This window comes from Frieseomelitta varia, unplaced genomic scaffold (genome assembly GCF_011392965.1).
Source record: "Frieseomelitta varia isolate USP_RPSP 00005682 unplaced genomic scaffold, Fvar_1.2 scaffold_38, whole genome shotgun sequence".
Lineage (NCBI taxonomy): Eukaryota > Metazoa > Arthropoda > Insecta > Hymenoptera > Apidae > Frieseomelitta > Frieseomelitta varia.
This window is the reverse complement of record NW_025110123.1, coordinates 343,242-370,705: the sequence shown is the minus strand read 5'-3', so window position 1 is coordinate 370,705 and position 27,464 is coordinate 343,242. Positions and strand designations below refer to the sequence as shown.

General features: G+C 40.7%; 1 protein-coding gene across 5 annotated transcripts in view; it reads left to right on the top strand.

Annotated features, from left to right (window-relative positions):
* LOC122531194 (protein escargot) overlaps nucleotides 1–24,192 on the top strand; it is a 33,971-nt gene extending 9,779 nt beyond the window's left edge. Inside the window, exons 2-4 of one of the 5 annotated variants that reach the window (XR_006307217.1) lie at nucleotides 1,457–2,138; nucleotides 2,663–5,340; nucleotides 21,995–24,192. Coding sequence is in view for 4 of the 5 variants with exons in the window: in XM_043658921.1 (XP_043514856.1) it covers nucleotides 1,457–2,138; nucleotides 2,663–3,359 (1,379 nt within the window). In the remaining variant the exon portion in view is untranslated. Of the gene's footprint in view, nucleotides 1–1,456; nucleotides 2,139–2,653; nucleotides 8,093–21,994 lie in introns of those variants that run through there. The other 4 variants (XM_043658925.1, XM_043658924.1, XM_043658922.1 and 1 more) reach the window with 4 other exon arrangements.
* The last annotated feature ends 3,272 nt before the right edge of the window (nucleotides 24,193–27,464 follow it).

The window sequence follows — 27,464 nt, the reverse complement described above, 5'->3', positions numbered from 1 at the left end:
ATTTAAAAAAAAAAAAAAAAAAAAAAAAAAGAAGGAAAAGAATAAAAAGAAATTTCAACCGCGCTCTGGACGGAATTTCCGTTGCGCCGAGAATATCGCAAGCTGGTTTCTTTTTTCTTTTTTTTTTTTTACGTTAATTGAAAAAAAGATTCCTCTCTCGCGTTGTCCCGCGAAATTAAAGAGATCGCAGGTTGCGAGAAGGGAAATTTTGTTTCGTGGGATTTCACTCGGTGTAAGGACGCGGACGATGAGTTTCGGAAATGATGAAACAATTATGAAGTCGTGTAAATTGTAAATGGCGGAATTATGAATCCGTAATGCACGAAACCGCACCGCGCGATGTGTGGTTTTATTATGGACTGAAACAAGTTGGAGCCAGACCAGTCAGATAATACGGATATTTCATTATAACACCATCATCCCCAGAAATATTATTTTCATTGATCGTATCAGTTGCAACGAATGTATATATAGAATTTAACGAATATTGTTCTTTCCCTTTTTCGGCGTAGAAAGAGACAATGAACCGATACCTAAATTGTGTTTATCGAAACATTATTTAACCTTGAATTGTAAGGTATCAGAAATAGATTTGATTCTTTATCCAAGTCCCTTCGATTTAAAATCGACTTTCGTCGTTCCTTCGTAGATAGACGTTCCTCCTTTTGACAATGATTTTTTTCTCCGCAATGTAAAGATGTTATCGAACGGACTTAAGCGACCGAGTGATTTTATTCGTCGGACAATCGGGTAGGGTGAAAGGAGTTCGTTGAACCCCCAGCGGATACGAGTTTCGATCGCATTTCGAGACGCGAAACCTTCAATTTGCATTATTCATTAGCAGCCCCTAATCAGCTTCGAATTCCCCTCCCCCCTCCCTCCCATTAAGTTTGATTGACCGTGTATCCCTCATTACTTAATATTCCGTGTTAATTTTAGCCCCGACAGTGACTAAGCCAATTCGTTACCTGCACCAACACGCCGAAACTGATAATTTCAATCGATAATCCCGTATCGATAATTTGCATCGCAATAATCCGGCACCGGCCCCTAAATTGCGAAAATGTAAACAATCATCTTACCCGGGCATTCGAGAAAGCAGATTAAAAAAGAAATCGATCGATGAAATAAATCGTCGAATCATCGAACAAGTTGTGTCCGAGGCAGGAACGATTATTCGGATCTGTTACCATCAACGTTGCATAACCACTCGAGAATTTAATAAACGACTTGCACTGCACCAAGTGGCCAACGTTGTTTGTTCTCATCTCGTGTTCAAGTTTCTAGAATAATAAATTTCAAAACTTGGCTGGTTGGAGTCTCGGAACGTATCTTTCGTGAAAATTAATAGTTACGGGAGCCGATCGAGCCGATCTCTGACACGATAGCCATTACAACTAGCCATTACGTCCTGCTAGTGCCCTATTAACTGAATGAACCGCCAATGTGTCCGCAGGTTACACGCACGAGTCGTGGATCAACCACGAGGAACCACCCAAGTACGCGACGCTGCGCTCAGCGGCGGAGCTGGCCCGACCGGTGGTACCATCACCGCCGCCTCCACCAGCCGCGCCTCAAGAGCTGGCCGCGGTGGTGACCGGGTCCGGCCTGCACCAACCACACCCAGCAGCCCCAACTCCGACAACTCCGTCGTCGTCGTCCACCTCGCTGAGCCTCCCGCCGAGGAAAAGCCTGTCCATGTGTTTCACCAGCACTGGAACGGCGTTGTCGTTGCCCCCGAAGAAGAAGGACATCTACAGGCCGTACAGCCTCCAGCCGACGTCGGAGATCCGCACGTCGGCCGAGGAGGATCTGTCGGCCGCGCAGGCGATCCTCGATCTGAGCGCGTCCCCGGCTGCGCCCACGCACTCGGTCTTCATTCACACTTTATCGCCGCCGCCGCAGCCGCCGCCTCCTCCGCCTCCGCCGCCACCGCCGCCGCCTGCAACGGCCACCGGCCAGCTGCAGCCGACACAGTTGCAGCCGGCGCCGAACGCGCAGCCTATCCCTGTCTCGGTGTTGGTACCGGTGCCTAGCTCGCAAACCAACCAGCTGCGACAACAGGAGCAAACCCCGCAGCCCCAGTCGCCGGCCACCGCGGAGGCAAACGCCAGCAACTGCTCCGCCGGGAGAGATGGGTGAGTATCCAGGGTGGAAAAAAACTTTTTATGGCCGCCAGTGGGTGGAATTGGTTTTTTTCTTTTATATATATATATATATATATGTAAAGAAATACTGTACAGAGGTGAGAAGGCTCGAGGCTTCTCCTCTTTGCACAGTATATCTGTGTTTCGTTACCGATTTTGTGGTAGATGGATAGTTTTTCTCCCATTTGGGATCATACGTGTACATGTTGATCGTAATACTTGAATCGTTCGGGTGAAAGCAATATATACATGGACGAGTGACTGTGCAAGTCGATGTCGCAATATGCTTTCGTGTTGAGGATAATGTCGTATAAATGACTGTGTTTGTCGGTGTATGTTTCACTCTCGGTGTTGCGTGTATCTGATTCACGAATCTGTCGCATGGGTGTTACACGTTGCTCGTAATAATAAATCTCAAGCACCAAACCTCGAGAACCTAACCTAATCTCTCGAGACGCGAGATATCGAATTTATTATAAATCACCGGTGTTCTCCGTGCTCGACAGCGGCAGCAGCAGCAGCAGCAGCAGCAAGACGGTGGCCTACACGTACGAGGCGTTCTTCGTGTCGGACGGCCGGTCGAAACGTCGAAACGCAAACACGAATGGGGCGGCGGTGCCCGACAAGGAGGCCACACAGCCGGATAGGCCCAAGTTCACGTGCACGGAGTGCGGCAAACAGTACGCCACGTCGTCGAACCTGTCCCGGCACAAGCAGACGCACCGTAGCCTCGACTCACAGTCCGCGAAGAAGTGCATTCACTGTGGCAAGGCGTACGTGAGCATGCCGGCCTTGGCGATGCACGTGCTCACCCACAAGCTGGCCCACAGCTGCGGCGTCTGCGGCAAGATGTTCTCCAGGCCGTGGCTGCTGCAAGGCCACCTGAGAAGTCACACGGGCGAGAAGCCGTACGGTTGCGCGCACTGCGGCAAAGCGTTCGCCGATCGGTCGAATCTCCGCGCCCACATGCAGACCCACTCCGCGGACAAGAACTACGAGTGCTCGAGATGCCACAAGACCTTCGCCCTCAAGTCCTATCTCAACAAACATCTGGAGTCCGCCTGTCTACGCGACGACGAGATGCCACCGCCGCCGCCGCCGCCACCGCCGCCGCCGTCGTCGTCGTCGTCGTCGTCGTCGTCGCAGCAAGCTGCCGGCAACGGTAGCAACGCGACGACGCAACACCAGCAGAGCAACAATCGTGGTTTGTAGCAGCGCTTCGACGACAGGAAGACCACGACCAGGCGTCTCGACGCCCTAGAGACCGCTGCCAGGGAGAGCTAGCGGTCGTTCCCAGCGACGCCCGGCTAACCGGGACGACCGGAGGAAGTAAGATCGATTGACGGAGAAGAGATTGACGGTGGGATGAAGAGGAGGAGTGTGGGAGAGTGGGAGAAAGAATAAAGGTTTGCCCGTAGATTTTAAGTAGAAAAGTGCCAGTAGAGTGAATGGAGGATAAATAGAGAGAAGTTAACCGAACGGTAGATGGGTAGAGAGTGGAGAGAGAGAGAGAGAAAGAGAGAGAGAGAAAGAGAGAGAGAATGAGAGATGGGTGGGGGAGGGGGTTGATAGGAGTGTGTCGGTTTCTTAAATAATGTCTAACATTAATAAAAACGTCCAATAATGTTAAGTCTTAAAAACGAGCATGAGAGAAAAAGGAAAAGAAGAAGGAGAAGGATAGATGAAACGACGACGGATATAAACGATGAAAAAGAAAAAAAAAAAAAAAAGAAAGAAAGAGAGAAAAATAGGGAAAGAAGAGAAGCGAGACGAAGGAAACGAGAACAAAGAACACGTCGAACGGTGACGTCCACACTGCAGTCTAGTCACTCTAGTCGATTATACCTAATACATTATGATATTATATTATTATATTATATATTATATTATATTATATTATTATTATATATATAGTATATTTACTAGCGCGTACGGTTCTAGTCGCGAGCTCGTTACGGAGACACACTATTTATTGATACTTAGCTGCCTAAAATGAGATAACGAGTAAAAGGAAAAAGAAAAAAAAGAAAAAAAAGAAAAAAACTCTTCGAGGATTCAAGCAGAAATCTACACACGTACACACACATACAAACAGATCAAAGGGGACACGCACCATATATATGTATATATATATATATATATATATACACACACACGATAATAACGATAATAACGACGATAACAATGAACGATCGTTAAAACGAAGGTATTAAGAGGCGATTAATAATTCGACGCAGCAACGAATTCTTTTTAATCGAAAAGAAAACGCTCGACTTAACCACGAGCCAACGAGATTTCCGGCCGGTTTCCGAGATTCTCCCTAAAAAACCATTTTCTCCCCCTCCCCCCGCGAAACCGTGCATCGACGTTCGTCCTCCGAATCACCGCAATCGTGGTGATACACACGCGGGGAATCGAATCGCGTTCCAGGGATCGATTCGTCGCTCGTTGGAACGCACAGTCGTGACGACCGGACCACTCTGTTTCTTCCGCAGAGCACCGAATCGAGCCTCGAGGCGATCGACCCTCGCCCATGTTCCTTTTCCCGATGGCTCCTTTTCACGGTTAGATACCACGATTACACCAGACCACAGGTCGATCCACGAGTGATCGATAGTACGTAGTATGGAGGGCGCCGGTGCGGGCCTGCACGGTTCTTTGGACGACGTGCGAGAAGATTGTGTATAACTCGATCGTGTAACCAGTTTTATTTTTCCCGGAAAGGAAGAAAGGTTTTACCACTTGACGGGCGTTTTGTTTTTTTTTTTTCTGGAATTGAACGACGGATGAGGAGATATTTGAGTGTTATAAATCGTAACGGATACGTTCTCTCATCGATAGAGGAAATGCATTTTTCAAAAATACAAATTAGCAAACGAAAAAATATAAATATTTGGAAAGACGAACATTCTGTTAAGGTAAAACTAAATCCAACTAAAGTAGATCCCGGAAGTTTCGTCCCCTGTCGGTCGTTTCAATTTTCCTCAGCACGTTCCAGTTGCCACGCAGAATTTCAATCGCTCGTGAATGACAGTTCGCCATTTCGAGGATGAACTCCTGCCTTTTCAAATATTTAATTCTGTCAATTGTCACGTCGTTATTTTCACCTAGTCGCAGAAGAACGCCATTGTTCGCCGTGCAAAAGGGTGGAAGAAAAAAGGAACAAAGAAAAAAAAAGAGAGAGAGAGAGAGAGTGGCTCGTGGCATAGAACGTGTTAACGACACGTGGGCATCGATCGAGTTGCCCCGAGGTCGTCGTATTTGCGATATTTCCAACCGTGTTTCCATGATTTTCACGACGGCGTTACACGACCGGCTATACGCAAGCTCCTCGCGCGACATCAAATAAAATTCCAAACGCCTACACACAAACACACACACACAAATACACACACACACACGCACCTGCACACACTCAACAGACACACGACACACGAAGCGCGTTGCAAGTAATATTTAGTGCAGATTCGAGTAATAGATGCGTAACATTGTTATACACATATTTTATAGAAGCAATATAACGAGTAAGGAAAAAAAAAAAAAAAGAAAACGTAATAATGACGACGCGTACGGTCAAAAAGCAATGTTTCGACACAACGAATTATATAATTATACATATTAGAGGCGAGCATCGAAGTTGAACGTGATGGGAAACTTCGGCAGACAATTCTTCGATCGTCTGAACCCAACCTAAACCACGCTCTTCCGTGTCTCGCGATCCACGTTTCGAAATTGGCGCCACCGCTGGCCGGATTCCTCGCGAAGGAAAATTCATCGCCGTTCCCCCCCGTCCTTCAAAGCAATATTTTCTAACGAACCGTTCACCTTCAACGAACAAGCGTCGCTCCCGCGTCTTAAGATCTCGATTAAGAAGGAGCTGGATCGGACTATTTATCGGTTCGATCGATGGGAGCGATCGAGCAATCAGTGGCTTCGCGGTTTGCCTTTCGACGACGAGGCACGCGCTTCGTACGGCTTGATTAGCTTCTGATATTTTTCTCAACGATAACCCCCTATATAATTAAGTAAGCTTCGTGCAACGAGCGGAACACCAACGTAGTTGTTAAAAAAAGAAAATTCCTTTTAAGCATATTTTATATAACGAACAACGACCTTTGCTCCGAAAAAGAAGAGAGAGAAAAGAGTAAACGAGTAGAGTTAGTAGGATGTATAAAAAATTTCGATTCTACGAGCAACGCAACATCGAAATTCGTGATCGTCGGAAGTGTTTCGTCGTGAAAACTTTTGAAAAACTTTTGAAGCTCTCTCCTGGAGCTACACTGCGATTCGTAAGTGGAGAAAAAAGTAGTACGAGTACGAGTATTTCGTGACAACGAAGGGGGAGCGACGGCGAAATCCGGCTGGAAAAAGAAAAAAATCCGATCCCCGCTTCATTCGACCAACTTTCGCCCGCCCTGCGAATGCAACGATTTACATGCGCGCCGAATTATTCCCGGGAGAATTACAAAAAAAAAGAAAAAAAAAAAGAAAGAAAGAAAGAAAGAATCTGAACAAAGAAAGTAAAAAGGGAAGAGGAAAAGTACAGAGAAGAAAACAAAACAGAAAAAGAGGAAATACAGGCGAAACACGATCGCGAGAGAACAAAGAAGAGCGTGGATCAGTGCCAGTTTCGGGAAGAGCTGGCGCGACGGTCCAACGAGTCCTTTTGTAATAATTATTGCCGACAAATAATTACCGCGTTGCATGTACAGAGTAGCCGACCTCACCGCCAAAACAGTAAAAAAAAAAAAGAAAAAAAAAACTAGGCAAAAGTGAAAAAAAAAGAGAAGAAGATTAATCGCGAGAGAAAGAGAGAGAAAAAAAATGAGAGAACAGAAATACACATTATACACGCGTCTTACGTACTATACTTTGTGTTTTCGCGTAGCGCTCGTACGCTGGCCGTTGGACTCCCCTAGTTAGACCCTAGGGACCTTTTTAGAAGCAAACGACAGTGATCTTTCGTTATCTTGGCCGGGATCCAACTTGGCCGAAAGATCGACGAAAGATCGATCGACCCCGAACGCTTCTTTTCTAGCCCCCCGCCCTCGCCACGTTCGCGCACGGTGACGTTTGTCTCCGGAGTTTTCTCCAGAATGCTGTGCACCGCGTGCACCGATACATAGAGCAATAAAATCCTAAGCAATACTAATGAATTAACGAGTTGATTAACGAGAAACGATGTAAAATGAAATTAGGAACGGGTAGAGAGCAGAGACAATTTAACAAAGAAAAAAAAAGAAAAAAGCAAAAAAAAAAAAAAAGAAGAAGAAGAAACGTGAAGAATTAACCAAGTGCACCGTTTGACGCGTGTTTGTTGATTCGGTCGATCGAAAAAGGAACGGATGAAACGGTTTGTGCGCGAGGAGAAATAGTGAAAAAGGAAGGGAAAAAAATAGAGAAAATAAAATGAAACGGAGAAACAACTCAGGACGAAAGGGGAGCGATCTCGTACGATCGTCGATCAAGCTCATTTCCGGTTCCTCCACTTTGCTTTCGACCTTGGGGAATCTTTGATCACCAGCAGCAATCGTCTCTCGGTTTTTAGCTACTAATTTCATTGTTCTTGATTACGTGTAATATTTATTTTTCTGCGAATTGTTAACAGTATTATTATTATTATTATTATTATTATTATTATTATTAATGCTTGCAGCTTTATCGTATTTATTATTGTCATCGCTATCTATTATATTTATTATTATTACTATTATTATTATTATTATTAACACCGTGTATTTTTATTTATCCTTATATATCGGTTCGCCCTTTATTATTGCGTTGCTGTTATTGTTAATACGTATAGCCGATCACGGTCATATTGTCACTGGTGATAATACTGTTACGCGTAACCGTTCTCTGTTCCGTCACTCATCGCGATTTGTAATCTTATTGTTGCCGACACGGCGATCGATGATCGTTACAAACGCATCGCGCGATAAGAGAAGAAAGAAAAAAAGAAAAAAAAAAAAGGAAAGGGAATAAACGCCAAAAGAAAACAAGCACGCGCGCAATTTCTCCATCTTTATTTGTCTCTCTACTTTCCCGCGATCGCCGCGGGTCGAAAACGGACGGTTCGTGGCGTGGCAAGAATTGCGCGTCCTCGGAACACGTATGGCTGCTTCTAATCCACGTGCCGCGACTCGCGTGCACGCGGCGATGATTGCACGACGATAATTAGACTTCTGGAGCGTGGCGATCGCGCGCAAACGCGCGGAAATCGCGAGGTTCCGGCTCGAGCCAGACGCTGGGAGAACTAACGACGCGCTCGTGGCCTAATAATCTGGAAGCTTTTATTTCGCGGCCACGATCGAAAAGGCTCCGGGCCAGAAGGCTGTTTTCGAGAGCAATGTATTTTTGTATATCCTCTCTCTGTGTGCGTTACGACGTCGGGGAGAAAGATATTTTTTCGAAACAAGCGCGACAAGTGTACGACGTTTCTAGCGGTAAGCTTGAATTATTTTCATATTTTTGATAATTGTACGAGATCGGTGTAGGGTGACGATATTTATTTCCGCGGTTTTCTTTGAAGAGAGAAAGAAAAAGAAAAAAAAAAAAAGAAAAAGGAAATTCAACAACCACGAGGATTGAGAAACACGAAACACCTGGAGACAGATGTATACTTTTTCCCCTGTCCACTGTTCGCAATTTCTTCTTTCTTCCTTTCCTTTCCCTTTTTCGCTGGATTCGAGCGATTAAAGCAAACCAAAGTCGGCCGATCTCCAATTAGATTGGTCGACGATAGGGCTGGGGAGAGAGCAGAAAAAAAAAAAAAAAAATTGGGCGGTGGATGCAAATATTCGGAGAGCCCCCCCGGGAGTTCGTTACCGGGGAATTGCGCCGGTTCGTTACGAAAGTCTCACGGACAATTAAACTATTTTAATTGACCAGCCAGCGAGACCATTTCACGTTTGTCGTAACTTCACGGCGTTATTAACGGGCGAAAGCGATTCTCGAACTAATTAAGAGTTCTTTTCCGCCTTGCCCGTGGAAAATTCGGCCTCTGTTTTCCACCTTCCCCTCCCCGCTCTGTTCTGCCTCCTGGCGTTATTGCCACGTCGCGAGAAATAATCGTTAATCTGTCTCTTCTAGCCGAGAGGACTGTTTTTCCTTCTTTTTTCTTTTTTTTTTTTTTTTTTCTTTTTCTCGACGAGAACGCGTCAATCGCCGCGTTGAACAGCAATAAACCGTATTTTCTTCAAACAGGCGCGGAAAGAACAATTTCTCGAAGGAAACTTGTTTCTCAAATTACTTGTTAATTCTCGAGAAATCGATAAACACGCGGAAAGAAGAATTTCTTTGGCAAAGATTTTCACGATTTCTCGAAGAAGAAGAAAAAGAAGAAGAAGAATATTTCGCTTCGACGTGTTTTTTAGGCACGGCCGATGAAACCGGAAGTGGAGCCTGATAATCGAATGAAACGCGCTTCAACGGATTAGTTCACAGCTTGCGTAACAGTATTTCTTTTCTCGCGGGAACGAAGGATGACAGACATTGTTGCACGTCGCGTGTTCCGTGTCGCGCATCGATATTCAATTATTAAAAANAAAAAAAAAAAAGAGAAACGCGATTCAACGATTAAAAAGAAGAATTGATTCGACGAGTTTTCAGCAAGGTAGAGATTCTTCTTTTTTTTTTTTTTTTCCCAGAAACGACAACATCGTTTCTGGCAAAAAGTAGCAACTTTCCAATCAATCTTTCTTCCCCCTTTCCAACAAGATCTTACTCGTCTTGGCCAGTCAAATGAAAAAGAAAGCGCGTATCTCTCAAACAATATATTCTGTACATACATATACGTATCTATATATTATCTATACATTGCGTAAAATATATAACGCATACATATATATATACATACGTATACAAAAGTAAAGATTTCCTAAGCTACGTTTAAGGAGAGGACATTTACACGTACGCACGAACACGAAACTACTGTAATTAGATAAATCTATCGCGTAATTCTAATTAGTCTAATCTTCCTCCGATTAGAGCGAACATTCTTCGCTTTAACTATGTATCAATCGCTTCTCGCTTTTCGCACTATTTACGTTTAGCGCTGCTCGATCGGAACACCGTGCAATTCTATTCGCTGGAACAGCGACGTACGTAGACACTTGGAAACGTGTATATCAGAGTGTCTCGTCTGATTGAAACTTGATTGAAAATGAAAATTCTCGTGGTGGATTTTGAAATAGAAAAAAAAAAAAAATTTGCGCGAACAGCGCTGCAACACAAACGACACTATCCGCCAAATCAGTGTCTCTGATCGTTCTTTACAGATCAGAATCGAAATGAAACGGGAAACGAAACGATCGGGAGCCTTTCAAAAATTGTCGCTGCTTCCAGCTTTCTCCTCGACTGTCCGTGCTATTCTTTCCGCTCGTGTCTCGAGTGTCTGTGCGCTTTCGTGAATTTCTATCTACCGGCTAGAGATCTTCGCCGTGTCTATTTCCTGTCTCCCTCGAGTGTTGACTTTGTTGATCGGTGATCAATCCAGAATCTTCAACCAGCCATTGCCCCTTCAATCGGGGAAGCTCATCTCTGAGCAATCGTCGTGTCGTCCATCTCCTTCGTCTTCTTTAAATCGTAAATCGAAATAAACACACATCCCTAAACGAATGCAAAACGAAACCCATTGGTTGTTTCTAACTTCTTGCGCTGGAACGTAACGCACGTCGAGAATCCTTTGTCCCAAAATTGCAATATTTCCTCAGTTTTAAGGCAAAACAAATAATAAATTTATTCTCAATAATTTCTACTCAGTGATCGTACCGACAAGTTCGAAAAGAAAGCGACGAATTGTATTGTATACGGTTCGGTCACTCGTTATGGTCCGCAATCAGTTGCCAGCGCAAGTGGTTAACCTCTTGCGCTGGAACGACGTGTTACGCATGTCGAGAATTTTTTGTCCCAAAATTGCAATATTTTCTCAGTTCTATGTATATTTAAGTATAATCCATAATAAATAAATTAATATAAGTGTAATATTAATATAGTATATTTAATATCATTAATAATATTAATATTAATATATTTAATATTATTAATAATATTAATAATAATATATTCAATATTATTAATAACATCCATATATAGTATACTTAAGTATAACCCATAATAATAAATTTATTCTGAATAATTTTTATCCAGTGATCATACCGACGAGTTCAAACAGAAAGCGACGAATTATTCCATACGGTTTTGGTCACTCGTTATGGTCCGCAATCAGTTGCCAGCGCAAGTGGTTAAGACATCAGCTATCGCGTCAGTTGTCGTGCAACTATAGTTGCGCAACAGTTAAATACATCATTGTACAAAGCATAAAAAAGTCTTTCACGATCGCGCGAATCCGGCAATTAAATTCAATTTGCTCACCTAGCGATCCACTCGATCGCCAAGAGTCCGCTTTGGATACGGATTGTTCTCGATTTTCGGAATCGCTGTTTGCCCAACGCGGTCGAATTAATTGGATTTCGATTGCCAAACCGAAGAGAAGGGCCGGGTTATGAATCAACGGGGTGCCCCGAAAAATACTTCTACTCGGTTCAATTTCAATTGGAAATATCACGGAGAATTCGAGGACGACTCGACGAACTTTACCGCGTGAACTCTTTCGTACTGTCCATGGGGAGGTTTTGAAAGACATCGGTAATAATAATAAAAGGTATTACAAGGCGTTCATGAAATGAAAACTCTCGCCACGATCAAAGACACTCCGCTCTGTCGCTAGCAACTCTCCAAAACTTCGTCTCCAAAACTTGGGACAAACTTTCGCAACAATCCTCTCCTCTGATTGCTAAGGCTACGTCTCGATCTTCGCTGCAGTGATTTAACAGTCGAACGAACAGTGTCGATGAGAGCAGGCGGAACACAGAAGCAACGTTTAGCGAAGTTCTTGTCTCGTCAGACTGACGGGCGAGCAAGAAACACGAACACACACTGGTGGGAACACATTCGTTATCTCGTCGCTCGTTTTACTCGTATAGTTTATGGTTTTATGTAAGAAAGAGAGAGAGAGAGAGAGAGAGAGAGAGAGAGAGAGAGAGAGAGAGAGAAAGAGAGGATGACTTTCAATGCCAAAAGCTAACACCAATTTCTGCGTTTTTAAGAACGAGACTCTCGTTTCGAGACAGTGTCGTTCGTGTTATATAGGGTGGCGCGTTTGTCGATAGAATCGAGACGGGGAATAACGATTCGGACGGGACGCGTCGCGTTTTGTAATCCTTCCAACGAGAGCCTTGACAATTTTTTAACTATTCGTTAGTTGCCTTAGTGTAAGCGAAGAAAGACAAACATAAAATAAACAAAGAAAAAAGAGAGAGAAACGAAGAGGGAGAGGAGGAAATTAGATGAAGAGGGAGACGAGACGAACGCTCGCACTCTACTCTGCGATCAAGCAGAACAATTTCCCATAGCTCCGCGAATGTTTTGTTTGTCGTTTCGGCAAAAAGAAAAAAAAGAAAGAAAAAAAAAAAAAAAGAAACAGCGTAGACGTAGATCAGACTAATGTGAATAAAACGCGTAGCTAAACAGCGAGAAACGCAACATCGCAACGACCACCTCCGGCAAGACCATTTTTACGCGACAGCCCTGTTCGAAAACGAATCGGACACTCGTTATCAAACGAGCCAAAGATTGTTCCTGGTTTCGAGGCCGCGTTCCGCGGCTCGTTCAGCGAACTTAGCAACTTTATACATATACGATATATCCGTACGATTAGAGAACGACACGAGTCGAACGCTTGAACCTTCGGACGAACGATACGAATATATATACGCGCGTCCTTCGAATCGATTTAATAATATATAATATACACGCAGCGTAGAGATAGCCGGTAAGCATTAGCGTACACAGTTATCATATATACGATATATTATCACACATAATATATTTTATATATTCCCGACACGAGAGCGACAAACGATAATTTATTTAGGAATGAACTCGCGTAGCTTTCGCCAAACGTGAATTCTCGCGTAAGACGAGACTCACTGATACTCTTAGGCTACGCATGTAAGAATGACACCACCACCCTCCTCTATTTATTATACATACGTCTCGACAGATATATATATATATATATATATATATATATATATGTGTATATATATATATTCCACATTATATACGGGAAAATCGAGAACGCAGCCTCGTTTTGCAGCAGGTTCGAGGAGGCCGAGTACCTTAGACTCCGTCGATGATAATAAGATGCGCTTAATAGCACGATCACTTAGAGAACGATGTGTTCAGGATCTAGTTCTAGAGTTAAGTACGTACATGTACACACACCGAAGTAGCCACCGGAAGCATATTCCTCACGATCGATTCTCATCCGATTCTTAGCGAATTTTACATGAGCCGGTGTCTCGTTCGCGCTTGGGTTTACGTTTGCCTTTTCCCTCGCCATTATTATCGGAGATGCACGCGCCGAATGAAGAGAACTACCGACGACCAAAGCATAACAAAATTTTCTACCAGAGACGTTAAAATGAAAGGAACAGACAAACTTTGTAACACAATAAAATGCACAAGATTTTATTTGCATACTCTGTGAAAGATCATTGAAATGTCTAAAATTTCTACCAGAGACATTAAAATAAAAGAAACAAACAACCTTTGTAATATGTATAATAGGATACACGTGGTTTTATTTGCATATTTTGTGAAAGATCATTGAAATCTCCAAAATTTCTACCAGAGACATTAAAATAAAAGAAACAAACAACCTTTGTAATATGTATAATAGGATACACATGGTTTTATTTGCATATTTTGTGAAAGATCATTGAAATCTTAAAAATTTCTACCAAAGATATTAAAATAAAAGAAAACAGAAATTTTGTAATACAATAAGATATAGAAGCTTTTATTTACATATTTTGTGAAAGATCATTAAAATCTCTAAAATTTCCATCAAAAACGTTATAAAAAAAAAACAACCTTTATAATATGTATAATAAGATATACATGATTTTATTTGTATATTTTGTGAAAAATCATTGAAATCTCCAAAATTTCTACTAGGGATATTAAAATAAAAGAAAATAGAAAACTTGTAATACAATAAGATATACAATGCTTTTATTTGCACATTTTGTGAAAGATCATTGAAATCTATAAAATTTTCACCAAAAACATTAAAATAAAATAAAAGGAACAGGTACTTTGTAACGCGAAAGGATACACAAATTTTTATTTGCATATTTTGCGAAAAATCATTAAAATTTCTAATTGTTTTATATCTATAAAACTTCTAACAACATTATAAATTAGTCATTTTATTTCATATTCGGTTGTTCTAGTGTTAGAGTCAATTGAATTTGTTGTTTAAACACGTATTGACGTGTGAGTATAGAAAATAGACATAATCTGTTCTTCTGGAATTAAAAATTTAATGAAGATTTGAGTACAGACGTATATACCTAATATACAAATGCAAATAGAAGAGGAATTGTAGTTATGTAACGAATTCTGGAATTATCACTGTTACGAATAAAATTATATAGAGGACGGACGTAATTCCTTTCTGGAAATTGGTCGGGCAGAAGTTCGTTCCCTCTGGAATTGAAAATTAAAAGAACGAAGATATGAATGCAAAGAAAATGGATTCATGAACACGGTAGAAAAATACTGAAAAATAACAAATACCAGCGGCACAGAAATACTAAAAGGAATAAAGTTGTTTGGTTTCATTTTAAATGTACGTAAGTACGATAACGTAAACACGCGAAAAACGTTCGATAATACGGATTATACAGGCAAGAACAGCACTTTTCTATCTAAACGTCGACTGTTACTTTCACTTTAACTTCACTTTCGCCGATTTATAAAAAAAAAAAAAAAAACGTCAACGTGCGTGCATCTTCGATAACGTTGCAACAACGCAAAGTTTGACAGCACTGTGACCGAGGTGACCAACAACAACAAAAAAGATCGTTTCGTCAAATATTGTTATAGTTCCTCCTAAATTCGGGGTGACCGGCAAAACCGTCGATGGACTATATAAACTGACGTATATGGTTCACGCGAATTTGAATATCGAAGCGCGATCGTGCAACGGCATCTTTATTTCTCTTACAAAGAAAAAAAAGTCGAAAACATGCAGAAGACGGAGAGCCCGGAATAGTTGAAGCGAACTACGACAAAGGGACAAAGATAAGAAAGAAAAAGATAATTCTATTTTATATTTTCGCAACGAAGAGAGAGAGAGAGAGAGAGAGAGATTGCGGATGTTTATGCATTTACGAGTAGAGTTGAACGTACAAAGATATCTATGCAGAGACGCAAGTGTCACAGTAAACTATCCAAAAGGCAACAAAATAGATTTTTATTCAGGTTACATTTCTTCGGTTATGCTTAGGAGAAAGAACGTGAAATTGCATAAATATCCGCGGTTGATTCGAATCGAGGAACACGGACGAAAGAGGACAGTCGCGTAATGAACAAAATCCGATCGCTCACGCACACTCATGATGCATAAACGCAGTTATATTAATATACACACTGTACACACATCCACGGTATATATTGCATATACGCATTTAGCGGATTAACGAAACTCGCTTAATTATCGTCTGCTACGGATTGAACCAACGCCAATCACCAGCCTTCGATATCGATCCTTTCGTTCGGTCGCATCCGTTTCCCCCTTTGGTTCCCCTTTTTCTCCGCGTCCTATAGTGTAAATATGAACCGACGCGTAGAGACGATGTGTAAACGATTGTAAAAGAGTTCGTAGGGTTAAACAAAGAAAACAGAAAAAAAAGAAAAAGAAAAAAAAATAGTAGCGGTATCAAAGGTGAGAAGAGAGAGAGAGAGAGAGAGAGAGAGAGAGAGAGAGAGAGAGAGAGAGAGAGAGAGAGAGAGAGAGAGAAAAGAAACTTTTAAACGCGTATAGTATATATAAGAGTGTCTCGCGAGAAGACACGCGGTACACTATAAAAGTAAGTAATGTTATACTGGCGAGAACTGGGTTCCCAGTTGGGCCAATATTCGATAAATATCGGCGTGAAAGATCTAGTCTTGGACAATTTTCATTTTTATCACCTTAAGTTCGTTCGTGATCGCGTGACGATCGTTGCTTTTCTCGACGACGGGCCAGAAGCCAGTCTCGTGACGTGACATTGCCCGGATTCGTTGGTCATGAAGAGGCAGCTTTCATTTTTTCCCTCGCTTCGCGTAAACACGCGCGCACGTGATGCAGTCGCAGTGCGTTCCTCCAGTTTCGTCGGACATCGTTCAAATGAAATCCGCGGCTATCTGAAAACGAGCCGGTCGAATTCGAAGGGATTCGATCTTGAGGGAAATTACCGCGCGATGATTACGCGAGGGCTCGATTCAGGATAATTACAAACACGATTAACGGCGGGACGATGATAAATACCGAACCGTGACCCTGTAAATTGCGATACACGTCAATAGTAATTTCAGTCGCAGGTGATATTAATCGCGTGTGGGTATCGTTATTACCCAATATCCGCTATAGATATAATATGTACACATATATTGGCCAACTGGGTTGATACTATAATAACGAACGTTGTCGATCGTAATTAACAATCGTTAACGCACGACCAACCGCAAAAGAAAAGTTCCACTCAAAGGTTTAATTTAAACTTGCCACAGTGTCGGAAAGCCAGCTTCTTCTTCCTGTTTCCTTTTTTTTTTTTTTTTTTTTTTTTTTTTTTTTTTTTTTTTTTGTTTCTTTTCTTCATTCGACAGAAACTGGGGTAACGAATACATGAAATTTCACGTATGATTAATCCTTAAACTGCTGATTGCATCCGGTGACCTAAATCCCCGGTAGATTCCTAACCTAATTGCAGCCACATGACACACACGGGGGCAAACGTAACACACACACACACACACACATAATATATAGATGTACAATATACATACAAAATCGGCAAATTCCTCGCGTAATTTCTCGAACGTTGGCGAAATTTTCTCGAGATGTTGAAACACACACATACGTGATCACAAAGGTGAGAAACTTCGTAATTGGCGATCGCTTTAACGCCGAGAAACAAATTTATCGAGGATCGTGGATAGTTTCGAGCGCAACGAAAACGCTGGATCGACGAGCCTTACTGAGAGAGAAGGGAACCTGATGGGTAATCGAGTTTATTGGAAAACTTCACGAGGAACGCTTCGAACGTTTTTTCGTTGTCGTTTTGAAAATTTTCGTTTCGTTTCTAGAAAGAGAGAGAAAGAGAGAGAGAGAGAGAACGTACACGTTCGTAGAAGAACTCGACACCAAAAGTAAAAATACAAATAAAATAATAGTAATAATAATAACGAAATGAAGAGAAATTCGATGGAAACTTGTATTTGAAACTGTTGAGCTGCTCGTACAAACTGCATGGTGGACATCAGTTTCGTGAACAATTTCATCGCGTGCAAATCTTTCACTTAACACGCGCGCGCACTTGACTCACACACACGCATACACACCGAACGTGTTGTGTGGAAGAAAGGAAGTGTTGCACGCAACTTTACAGCAATAACGCTCAAGCACGAGATTAAATGGCTCACTCGTGTAACCATATTTGTGTCGTCGATGTTTAATGTTCGTGGATCAAGGAAATTAGCGCAAAGAAAAAAAAGAAAAAAAAGTAATAATGTATTAAATGTTCAATTATACTCGGTGTAATACTCGATAAGGGGATAAGCAAAAAAAAAAAAAAAAAAAACGTGTCAATGATATCTATTATATGGAAACGTAAACGCCATGTTTTTTAAATTGATGAAACGACTGGACCACACGGACGATCGTCGAGGCGGCAGCGAACACACCAAGCGTGCTGGCGCTTCGACGCTAGCTCAAAGATGAAAACGTGATAACACTTAATTTCGCTGATAAATTAACGATTCGGCTCATGTCTGAGAAGTAGAACTAGTCGCACCGTTACTCTCCAGTCAGGTCAAAAGCAATACTCGAATATTGTAGAATAATTTTTCGTGTGTAATTGTCCATGAGCATGTACAAATATTCGAACACCGTTAAGTAATGGAAGCTACGAGATGATTGACCACATTCGATAACATGATAACACGTTGCGAGTGAAGTTTGTTACGGGACTCGACAGATGCTCGAAACTCGTGAACATTAAATGGAACAAGTTCGGACAGAATGTAAAGAACAAGGGGTAATCTCAAGTTTGGGCTGCGTTAATTGCAGAACCGTACATTTATGCAAAACGATCGTTAACGTTCTACGTACGTACATATTATAGAAAAAAGTTTGAGAGTTTCTTTCGACGCGTAGAATGATAGCTGACAGAGCATACGAGAGTTGGAGCATCTTGTTGGGTCATCGTCGCAAGATTATCCTTACGTAAGCAATAAAACTACATTACCCCGCCTAATAATCGTTTGAAAAAAAAAAGGAAAAAAAAGAAAAGAAAGAAAGGAAAATGATTTCGGGTTCCCGTGAAACTCGTTCTACGCGTGGCACTCGGCGGCAAACGTCCAATCGAAACGAAATGCGCGCGACCGATTCGATCAGTATTGCTCAAGAACTAGAAACGAGTCAATAACGAGTCAATAAATTCGTAAGAGGTCTCGTTAGTTTAATTAAACATTGTAGCAAGCTAACCGAGTTTATAACAGTGATATTAAGTACAAACGAAAGAGAGAGAGAGAGAGAGAGAGAGAGAGAGAGAAAGAGAGAGAGAGAGAGAGAAAGGGAAGATCGTGAAATTTTGTAGTTAACAAACGCAACTATGTTAGTCGAATGTCATTTTCGTCGCTCTTCGATGTTGTTCGCGCGCATTTTCAGAAAGATCGGATAAAAGTGATCGTCAAAGATGTCGATTATTTAGAAAAAAAAAAAAAAAAAAGAAAAAGAAAAATAGCCTGTGAGAAAGATTATTTTCTATTCACGTATGAACGAACGATTTGTACGTTCGATCTAGGGGAATCTACTGATGATCACTTTTTTCACTTCTCTGTGTCACAAGAAAACTTTCCTCTACGACTCTCACTGTTCACTGTAAACTTTCCACTTCGTCTGCGACTTTTAAGAGAGAGAACATCAGTCGCAAAGATCAGCAAAAGCGTTCGCAATTAATAATTAAACTTTAACGAGCATAGTAGGCGCATTGAGTGTGACGACAGCTAGCTGGTTTTGCGGACGTAGAGATTTCGCGTTAGCGCTTTAATTTACTAAACGAACAACGAAAGAAACGACCAAGGTTGATAAATATACCTTTCTTTGCATATATAAAGAAATCTCTTTCTCGGTTCACGGTTTTCGTCGAGATTAACGGCAAACTCTCTGAAAAAATTTTCAAATTTTCAACTTTCGAATGCAAATGGCCTGCGAAGTGATCCTACGTCCGGAAACAGATGCGAAGAAGCAAAATGTAACAGAGAAGTAACTCTCGCTCGAAAGTTCTCCTGTCTGTCGCTATACCTTTTCCTGTTTCGACTTCTATAATACTTTCCGTTTCCACGTTTTCAACTCTATCCTCCTCTACCAACTGACGTGTTGCCGTCGCTTCCACGTGCGATTCTACGTGCTATCTAAATACACGAAGCAACGCGAGAAGCTTTGGTAGAGGTGGAACTCTCTCCTAGATCTGCTTTCTATTACCTTCTGTCACTGTCCCGACAGCCTTTTGTCAAATCGGAATAACGAATTCTGTTAACGAAGATGGTTTGATAATTCATCGTCGAGGTGATAACGCGTGAGTTTTGATTCGATTCCGTGACGTTTCTAGCTTTAAGAAACAACCGTCCCCGCGCGGACGTCTGTTTTTGGGGCTAGCGAGCTTTCCTTGTCGATATAGAAGGGATCTAACAAAGGTTGATAGATAAATTTAGCGCAGTTTGTTGTTTTGGAATAGTGTAAGAGCGAGAGAAAGAGAGCGAGGGAGAGAGTGCGAGAGAGAAGGAAAGAATGAGAGGGAGAGAAAGAGAGAGAGAGAGAGAGAAAGAAAGGGAGAGAAAAAGAGGAGAACGAAGAAAAAAGTGCCTATATACATCAGTAAAAAAATTATTCGTTAGCGGGTATATTTTATGCGTTTCAACGAGTACGGACAGTGTCAATTACAGGTTAAAGAAAAAAAAACAAAAAAAAAAAACGAAGCGACAAGCATGATGCACGTGCGTGATTCGATGAAAACGAACGACGTGAGCAAGGATACGACGAAGCAATATCGAGCGACGATCCGAGATTACAAACGCTTGCGAGTACCAATTATTAACAACGACTATGACGATGACGATAATGAATTTGCGAACCTATGATTACTATTGTTGTTATTATTGATTGCGAACCTAAATTAATGAGCTAATCGCCGTGGAGCGTCGCCCGGGCTCGCGCGACATCCCTTGCCACCGCATCGAAAAATCTTCAGCTCGGACATTCGATCGAAGCCACTCGAACGCCACGAACTCTAATCGTTAAACATGCCGTTAACGTTGCACACCCGTGTAATTGCATGGAAATTTACGTTCCGCGTTGACGAGTTGAAAAATTGCCCTGGATCCTCGTGAGCTCGCACGACGCGAACCACGGCGCGTTAGGGACGGATGTGATATAAGGTGAACCTTAACCTTACCTATAACGCATATAGATATTCATATTGTATGCATTGTGATAGTATCCTCGAGGAAAATAAAAACAACAACAACAACAACACACACCAATTCAACAAGAACAACAACAAGAACAACAATAACAAAAAGAAAAAAAAAAAAAACGAATGAACCGCCTAGAAAAAAAAAAAAGAAAAAGAAAAAGAAAAAAGAAATCCCTGCCTCCTCCAAAGTGCGACTGATATTTACAGGATATTGTTCCAATTGGATGCTCCCAAGGAAGCCGGGGTATTCAAAAGCAATAACTTCGTAGGCGGTCGCGGATCCTCGACGAGGTACCTTTGCGACCGATTAATATAAATAATAATAGCGGCGCAGAAAAAAAAAAAAAAAAAAAACGTATGAATAGGCCGATGAATTTTTAACCTTAATAATTTTAATTGTAACGACGACTTAGCGGCGCAGGATCACACACTGACATTACAAGTCTGGATCACCGATACTCGGACACACGTACACACATATATACACATGCACACACACACACACACACACACACACACACACACACGTGTACACTAACGTAGTAAATAAATATTTGCTACTCGTTATGATAATAAGCTATCGAGAGAAAAATAAAGTCGAATAATTAGCGATCATGAGAGAGAAAGAGAGAGAGAGAGAGAGAGCGTGTGTGAAAGAGAATGGTAGAAATAGCGTAGATAACGAGTCATTTATACACGAGCGCTCGCACGCGCGCACCCCATCCACATAGCCACGTAAAAACACAGACACACTAGACAGTGAGCCCAATAAACGATTTAGTAAGAGTTATTATTATAATTAGCGGAAAGAAGGGAAAAAAAAAAGAACAAGAGAGAGAAGGCGAGGTGACTAGCGACGGCTTTTATAAGATGAAGTAATACGACGCAGCGCGACAAGACGCGCACCACTGGTTACATTGATATACATAAATCTATTATATATATATATAAATATATATATTATATACATAAAAAAATATTATATATATATATATATTATAGCGTTCGAACGTTAGTTCGAAGAAAATAGCGGCGAGTACGACGACGTGGGTAGAGAGCGCAAAAAAGAAAAAAAGAAAAGGGGAGAAAAGAGAAAGAATGACACTACGTTTTCGTCGTCAAGGATCGAGAATGAAAGAGTGCGAGAGCGAGCGTGAGAGAAGAGTATAAAAGAAGAAGAAGAAAAAAAAAATTGTCAAATAGCAGAGCGAGAGGGATGCGAGTGAATGCAATGAAAGGAAAGAGGAAAAAAAAAAGAAGGAGAATAATAATAACGAAAAGAGTGAAAGAAGTAGAGAAGTAAATGCAAAAGAAAAAAAAAAAATACAATTGCGCAGGTATCCATATTTTATAGCTTTTACGTAAGAAATTAAACCGTACACACGCAGAACGTGAAGTTAACTATATATATTTATATAGATACGTTGACACGGTATTACCGATGAAATTATATCGAATTATACTGGTAGGCTGGCGTTATTACGATGATTTATTCGCTTCGATGATTATTAGCGTTGTTCGCGTTATTGCGCGTCAAGAAGAAGTGGAAAAAAAAAAAAAGAACAGACACACCAGGTAGAAAAAGGAAATGAAGCAATGTGAAACCAAGTTACTCGACATGTACAACGATTCGTTTATCATCGTTAATTGCTATCATGTACAACCAAGTCGTTCTTACTGCTGTCATTTTCATTTAGCGATTACGATTATTATCGGTTATCGTCGATATACATGTAATTATTTGTCGCGACGCGACGGTTTACGATTCTCATTGAACGACGACGAAGAAAGATACCAGTTATATTATATCTATTAACGGAAAAAAAAAAAAAAAAAATAATACAATTATACCTTGCATGACTACGTAGGGCTATACTGCCGCCGAAGCAATACAAAGAGCAATATAGAGTTAAAAGGTAATTAACGAGATTAAAGGTACTAAAGGTAAACGATATTAATAACCGCGGAAAAAAAAAAAAAAAAACGCCGTAGGTATATACACTGATATATACACTTGACACTTTTCGTTTTCGTGAAACTTCACACACGTACGCAGACAGAAGAAACACACAGACGAGATTCAGAGACATCTTATATAAACACACGTATACGCGACAGAACACGTACACACGCACGATTATTAATTACTCAGAACACGGGACACACACGCACACGCACACACACACCACTGGTGGACACTATGTATAGTCATTAATTTATTCTGACCGTAGTGCTAATTGTACTTAGCATTTACGTAGATGACACTAATTGCCTAGGTCGACCAGCTCGTCCGGGGTTCCCATTGCCGTGCGAGTTACACCCTACTCTGGTCACCCTCCCTCCCTCCCTCCCCGAAGCACCTAACCGATTTATCACCCTTCCGCGACGCGAACCGACGCCACGATCGTCGCCACGATCGTAACTTTCCTACGGTGTGTTTCCGGCGGCAACAGCGGGAACCCTGGCCGATCGAACTTCGCCTAATAATGAAATAACAAAAAGGAAAAAAGAAGAAAAAAATAAAAAAATAAAACGAGTAGTGATATATAGAGTTATTCGTAGAGTCGCTAATGTATTTCATTCGGTGCCTGTGACAGCTGAGCCTATCGTCATCCGGAAACGAGAACGAAATGATTGACAATACATTGCGTTGGAGAGCAACGTATTCGCATTCGCGGACTTTGACAACCGATCCCTTATCTTCTTCTAATCATTCCACTTTCTACGTTTCACCCTACGAGTCTAGTCTTCGTTTTTTTTAATTTCTCTCCTCGGCTTGAATTCTCTTTCCAAGAAATCTTTCGAGAAATTGAAATTTCATCATCTCCTATTTTAGTCTAGTCCACTTGCTTTCAATTTTTTTCACTGAAGTTTCCTTTCATCGGGGTAATCTAACTTCGTAATGAAATCGTCTGCTCAACTCGATTCTAAAATATAGAGTTCTGAGCAGAAGGTGGACAAATGGTAAAGAATATCAGGACAAGGGAAAAAAGAAAAGATAAACAAAGGACGTTGGTCCTACGTTGATCGTCCATTTGTGAATATTTTTTTCTTCTTCGACAACTGGTAATTTCCTGCATTTCCACCCTTCTAATGCTACTCGCTGACGTTCTGTCTTGCGGTCGATAACATGTCCGACCAACTACGAAGCAGGGCTGTTTCACGGGTACCACCTATGTAGTATTAGCATGGTGTGAAAACGATAGTGACGCTAGATGAATTAGCTTTAAGCTTCTTTCTCGCTAAGAGGGAACCTATTATTATAATAACGAATATTTACATACATTTGTATTATTTGTAAACTAGCGCTAATACAAAACTCCAATTTGTGCATCGACACGCGAAACAAGAAGAGAGTCCCGTTTCCCTGAACCCTTATTCCTGGACCCCGCGAAGCCCAGACGAATGAGTCAAACCGAAACCAACAAAAGAAAAAGAAAAAAAAAATATGAAACAAAGAAAAAAAAAACGAAGAAAAAATGCTAAAAAAAATAATAATAATAAAAAAACGCGAAAGAAATGGAAAATAAACTCCCGCCCTTGTTCCTGTTCCGCTCGTTCGAATGGACGATCGTTTTTTGTAAGAAGAAGGAAGAAAAATACGAACATACGAGTCATGTAAAAGAACAAAAAAAAAAAAAAAAGAAAATACTACAACACCAGGATACTTTCGTTTCTCCGTTCCAGTCTGTAATTTTTCGCCTCTGTAACGTCTCTCGTCTATTATATGTATCTTCTCTCTCTGTAATATCGGGCCTTTTTCCTCCAAACGAAGTAAAACGATGAAAAAAAAAAAAATGAAAAAAGAAAAAGAAAACGAGAACGAAGGGAAAAACGAGAAAAAAAACGAGAAAAAAAAAAGAATCGACGAAGACGAAGAACACGGAATAAGAGAACACGAACTTTACCTATCCTGACATGCTTCTCATAGTGTTGGATGGTAACGTTACAAGACAAAAAAGGGAATAAAACGTTAATTGAGCATTGTTATCTATGTAATACAACATAGGATGTTTTGTATTATATTTTCATAATAAATAGACACGTAGAAAAAGACGTATTAACCATACCAGTGTCACTTTCTTTACTATCCTTGCTTAATAAAAAAATTCCTGATTAACATTATTCACACTTTTAGTCACTTTCATTTATTCCTCTAGTTTCTATTTCTCTTCTTTTTTTTTTTTTACTCGAATATTTTTCTAGTTCCTCGTTCGTTTTAACAGAACAGACGTATCAGCGCGCAACTGAAGGAAACTCAAGGGAACATTTGCACTCGCTTTTGAACTTTTTTCACATTTTCGAACATTCAACTTCCCCTTCGAATCGATTTCTAAAAATTTAATTTGTTTTAATTGTATTTTGTCAAGCACTTGGCAAGTACGATGAAACTTCGAATCGTGGACAAATGGATAAACGAAATCCTATTGCAACGAGGAACATGCAGATACGACGTTCGTGATTTGAAAATTTTTGAAAAATTCCGAGACGTCAGAATTTAATTTGTTTTAATTGTATTTGTCAAGCACTTAGCAAGTACGATGGAACTTCGAATCGTGGACAAATGGATAAACGAAATCCTATTGCAACGAGGAACATGCGGATACGACGTTTCGTTGTTCGTGAGTTGAAATTTTTTGAAAAATCGCGAGACGTCAGAAAGAAAGAAAGAAAGAAAGAGGCGAGAACAGCTCCCGTAACAGGTCACCCGTTATCTAATAGTTCCTGTCGGCCGTTACGAGAGCCATGAAAAGAACCTATAGAGACGATCACGTATTGGCTCTTCCATTATAAAGCAACAACTTCGCTACCCTTTCCCGGTGACTGACAATAAAAGAGCGCGCGGGTGTTGAACTTAAGAAGGCAGCCGAGGAGAGCTGTGAGCGCAAAGGAAATTCAAGTGAAACTCAGCTGAAGCTAGCAGCGTTTCGAGTGCCCGGGGAATGTGGAACGTTTCGTTCACGAACCACCACTCTCGCGTTTCGCTGCCAGGCGGTTCCGTCGCTTCGAATTTCCTTCTAATTGAAAAATAGCGCGGCTGACTTTGCGATACCTCCTCGACGGGAAAATTGATTCTCATTGGAATTTAGACTTTTCTCTCGTGTCTTCTTTCTCGGGTCTTACAAAGTGTTGGCGAGAAGACGCTCTCAACATCGAAAGAGAAAATCGTTTGGTTTCTTCCTACAAACTTTACATAATGTACAATTTGAAAGAGAGATTTCAGAAATTTTCTATTTCTTTTTTTTTTTTTTTTTTTTTTATAAAATGTACTAGAAATACTAGTATGTATAAGATTAATATAATATTTCTGTAGGTTTCTTTCCAATAAATAGAATTCTGTCAAACGTGTAGAATTGGTTATCATTTTTGAATATTCTTTCTCATCGTCGAAGATGATTCTGATAACGAAAATTCGTCGAAAACTCGGACGAGTTCAAAATCGGTTCAAATCTCGATACCGACTATTACTTCGATATTAATTAATAATGTTCGCCTTACGTTGTAAATAAATTTTTTTAGCAAGTACTTGTTATTCAAGATCATGTCATAGCCATGTTGGAGAATCGAAGGTAAAAATTTTTAATAGAAAATATTCCATCTCAGTTCACCTCGGAAGATGAAAGATACGAAATAAATTTGTTTCAATAATATATTCCCATTATAAATACAGAAAGTTGTCAGAAATCTTTTGATTGCATCAACACATTGAAATCGTAATGTAATTAATTTAATTTTATTGTAGGAATCGTGAATCGAAATTTATGACGTTATCAAGTCGTCAATGGTACATAAATAATTATAACAGAAGAAAGATGCTGTGAATTTGAAAGTATTTGCTTCAGATTATCTTGCCATGATTGTAGAATATATGTACTGTTAATGTATTTAATCGGTTCCCGAATCAGACTAGATTAGATCAGATCAGATCTATTTTATTTTTAAACTTGGTCTCTTTACGGGATCTTGTAAATTTATCTGCTCAAACTTATTCTCAAACTTCATCTTCTCTTGAACGATGTTTTGGCTATAAATTCAGATAAATGTTAAATAAATTACCAAAGCGGAAATTATTCTTTCAAATCAATGATTGAAAATTGATACAACAGCATTTTCATTCCCAAATCGTCGGATACGAAAGATTACACGGTTTCTCTAACGAGAGGCACGTGTGTGTGTACTTCAAATTGATACCACATGCGTGATATGTCACACACACACGAGACGCAGAGCTACATATAATATATATTTATGTACGTGTGCTGTTACAATTAATGGAAAGCATTTGATCGTTTAACCTTTTCGCGAAGTGACATTCTCGAAACAGAAAGCGTTTTCGGTATACAGGTCGAAGCAATTTATCAAATCGTGAAAATGTCTCTCTACTTCAAGCACAGGCGTATACACGGTGTCGTGCGATACGACGGTTGGAAACCGTTTCATTTTGTTCATTGTGAAATCCTTTTTTATTGTCTACCGTTCCGAAGCTACATATAACTTGTCCCAGTTACGCAGCCAGAAGGTTAATTGCTTTGTTTTGTTATTTATTGCCCCGCGCTCACGTTATCCGTGTAATTCGGACCTCTCTCTGCCATTGTACTTGTAATCCATTATTTATTATTGCACGGCGGACATTTTTGCGTATCAAATTTGTACATTAAATTTGTGGAAAAGTTTAAAGAACGAAAAGACACACGTATAAATTCATCAAAATAGAACGTATTTCTAT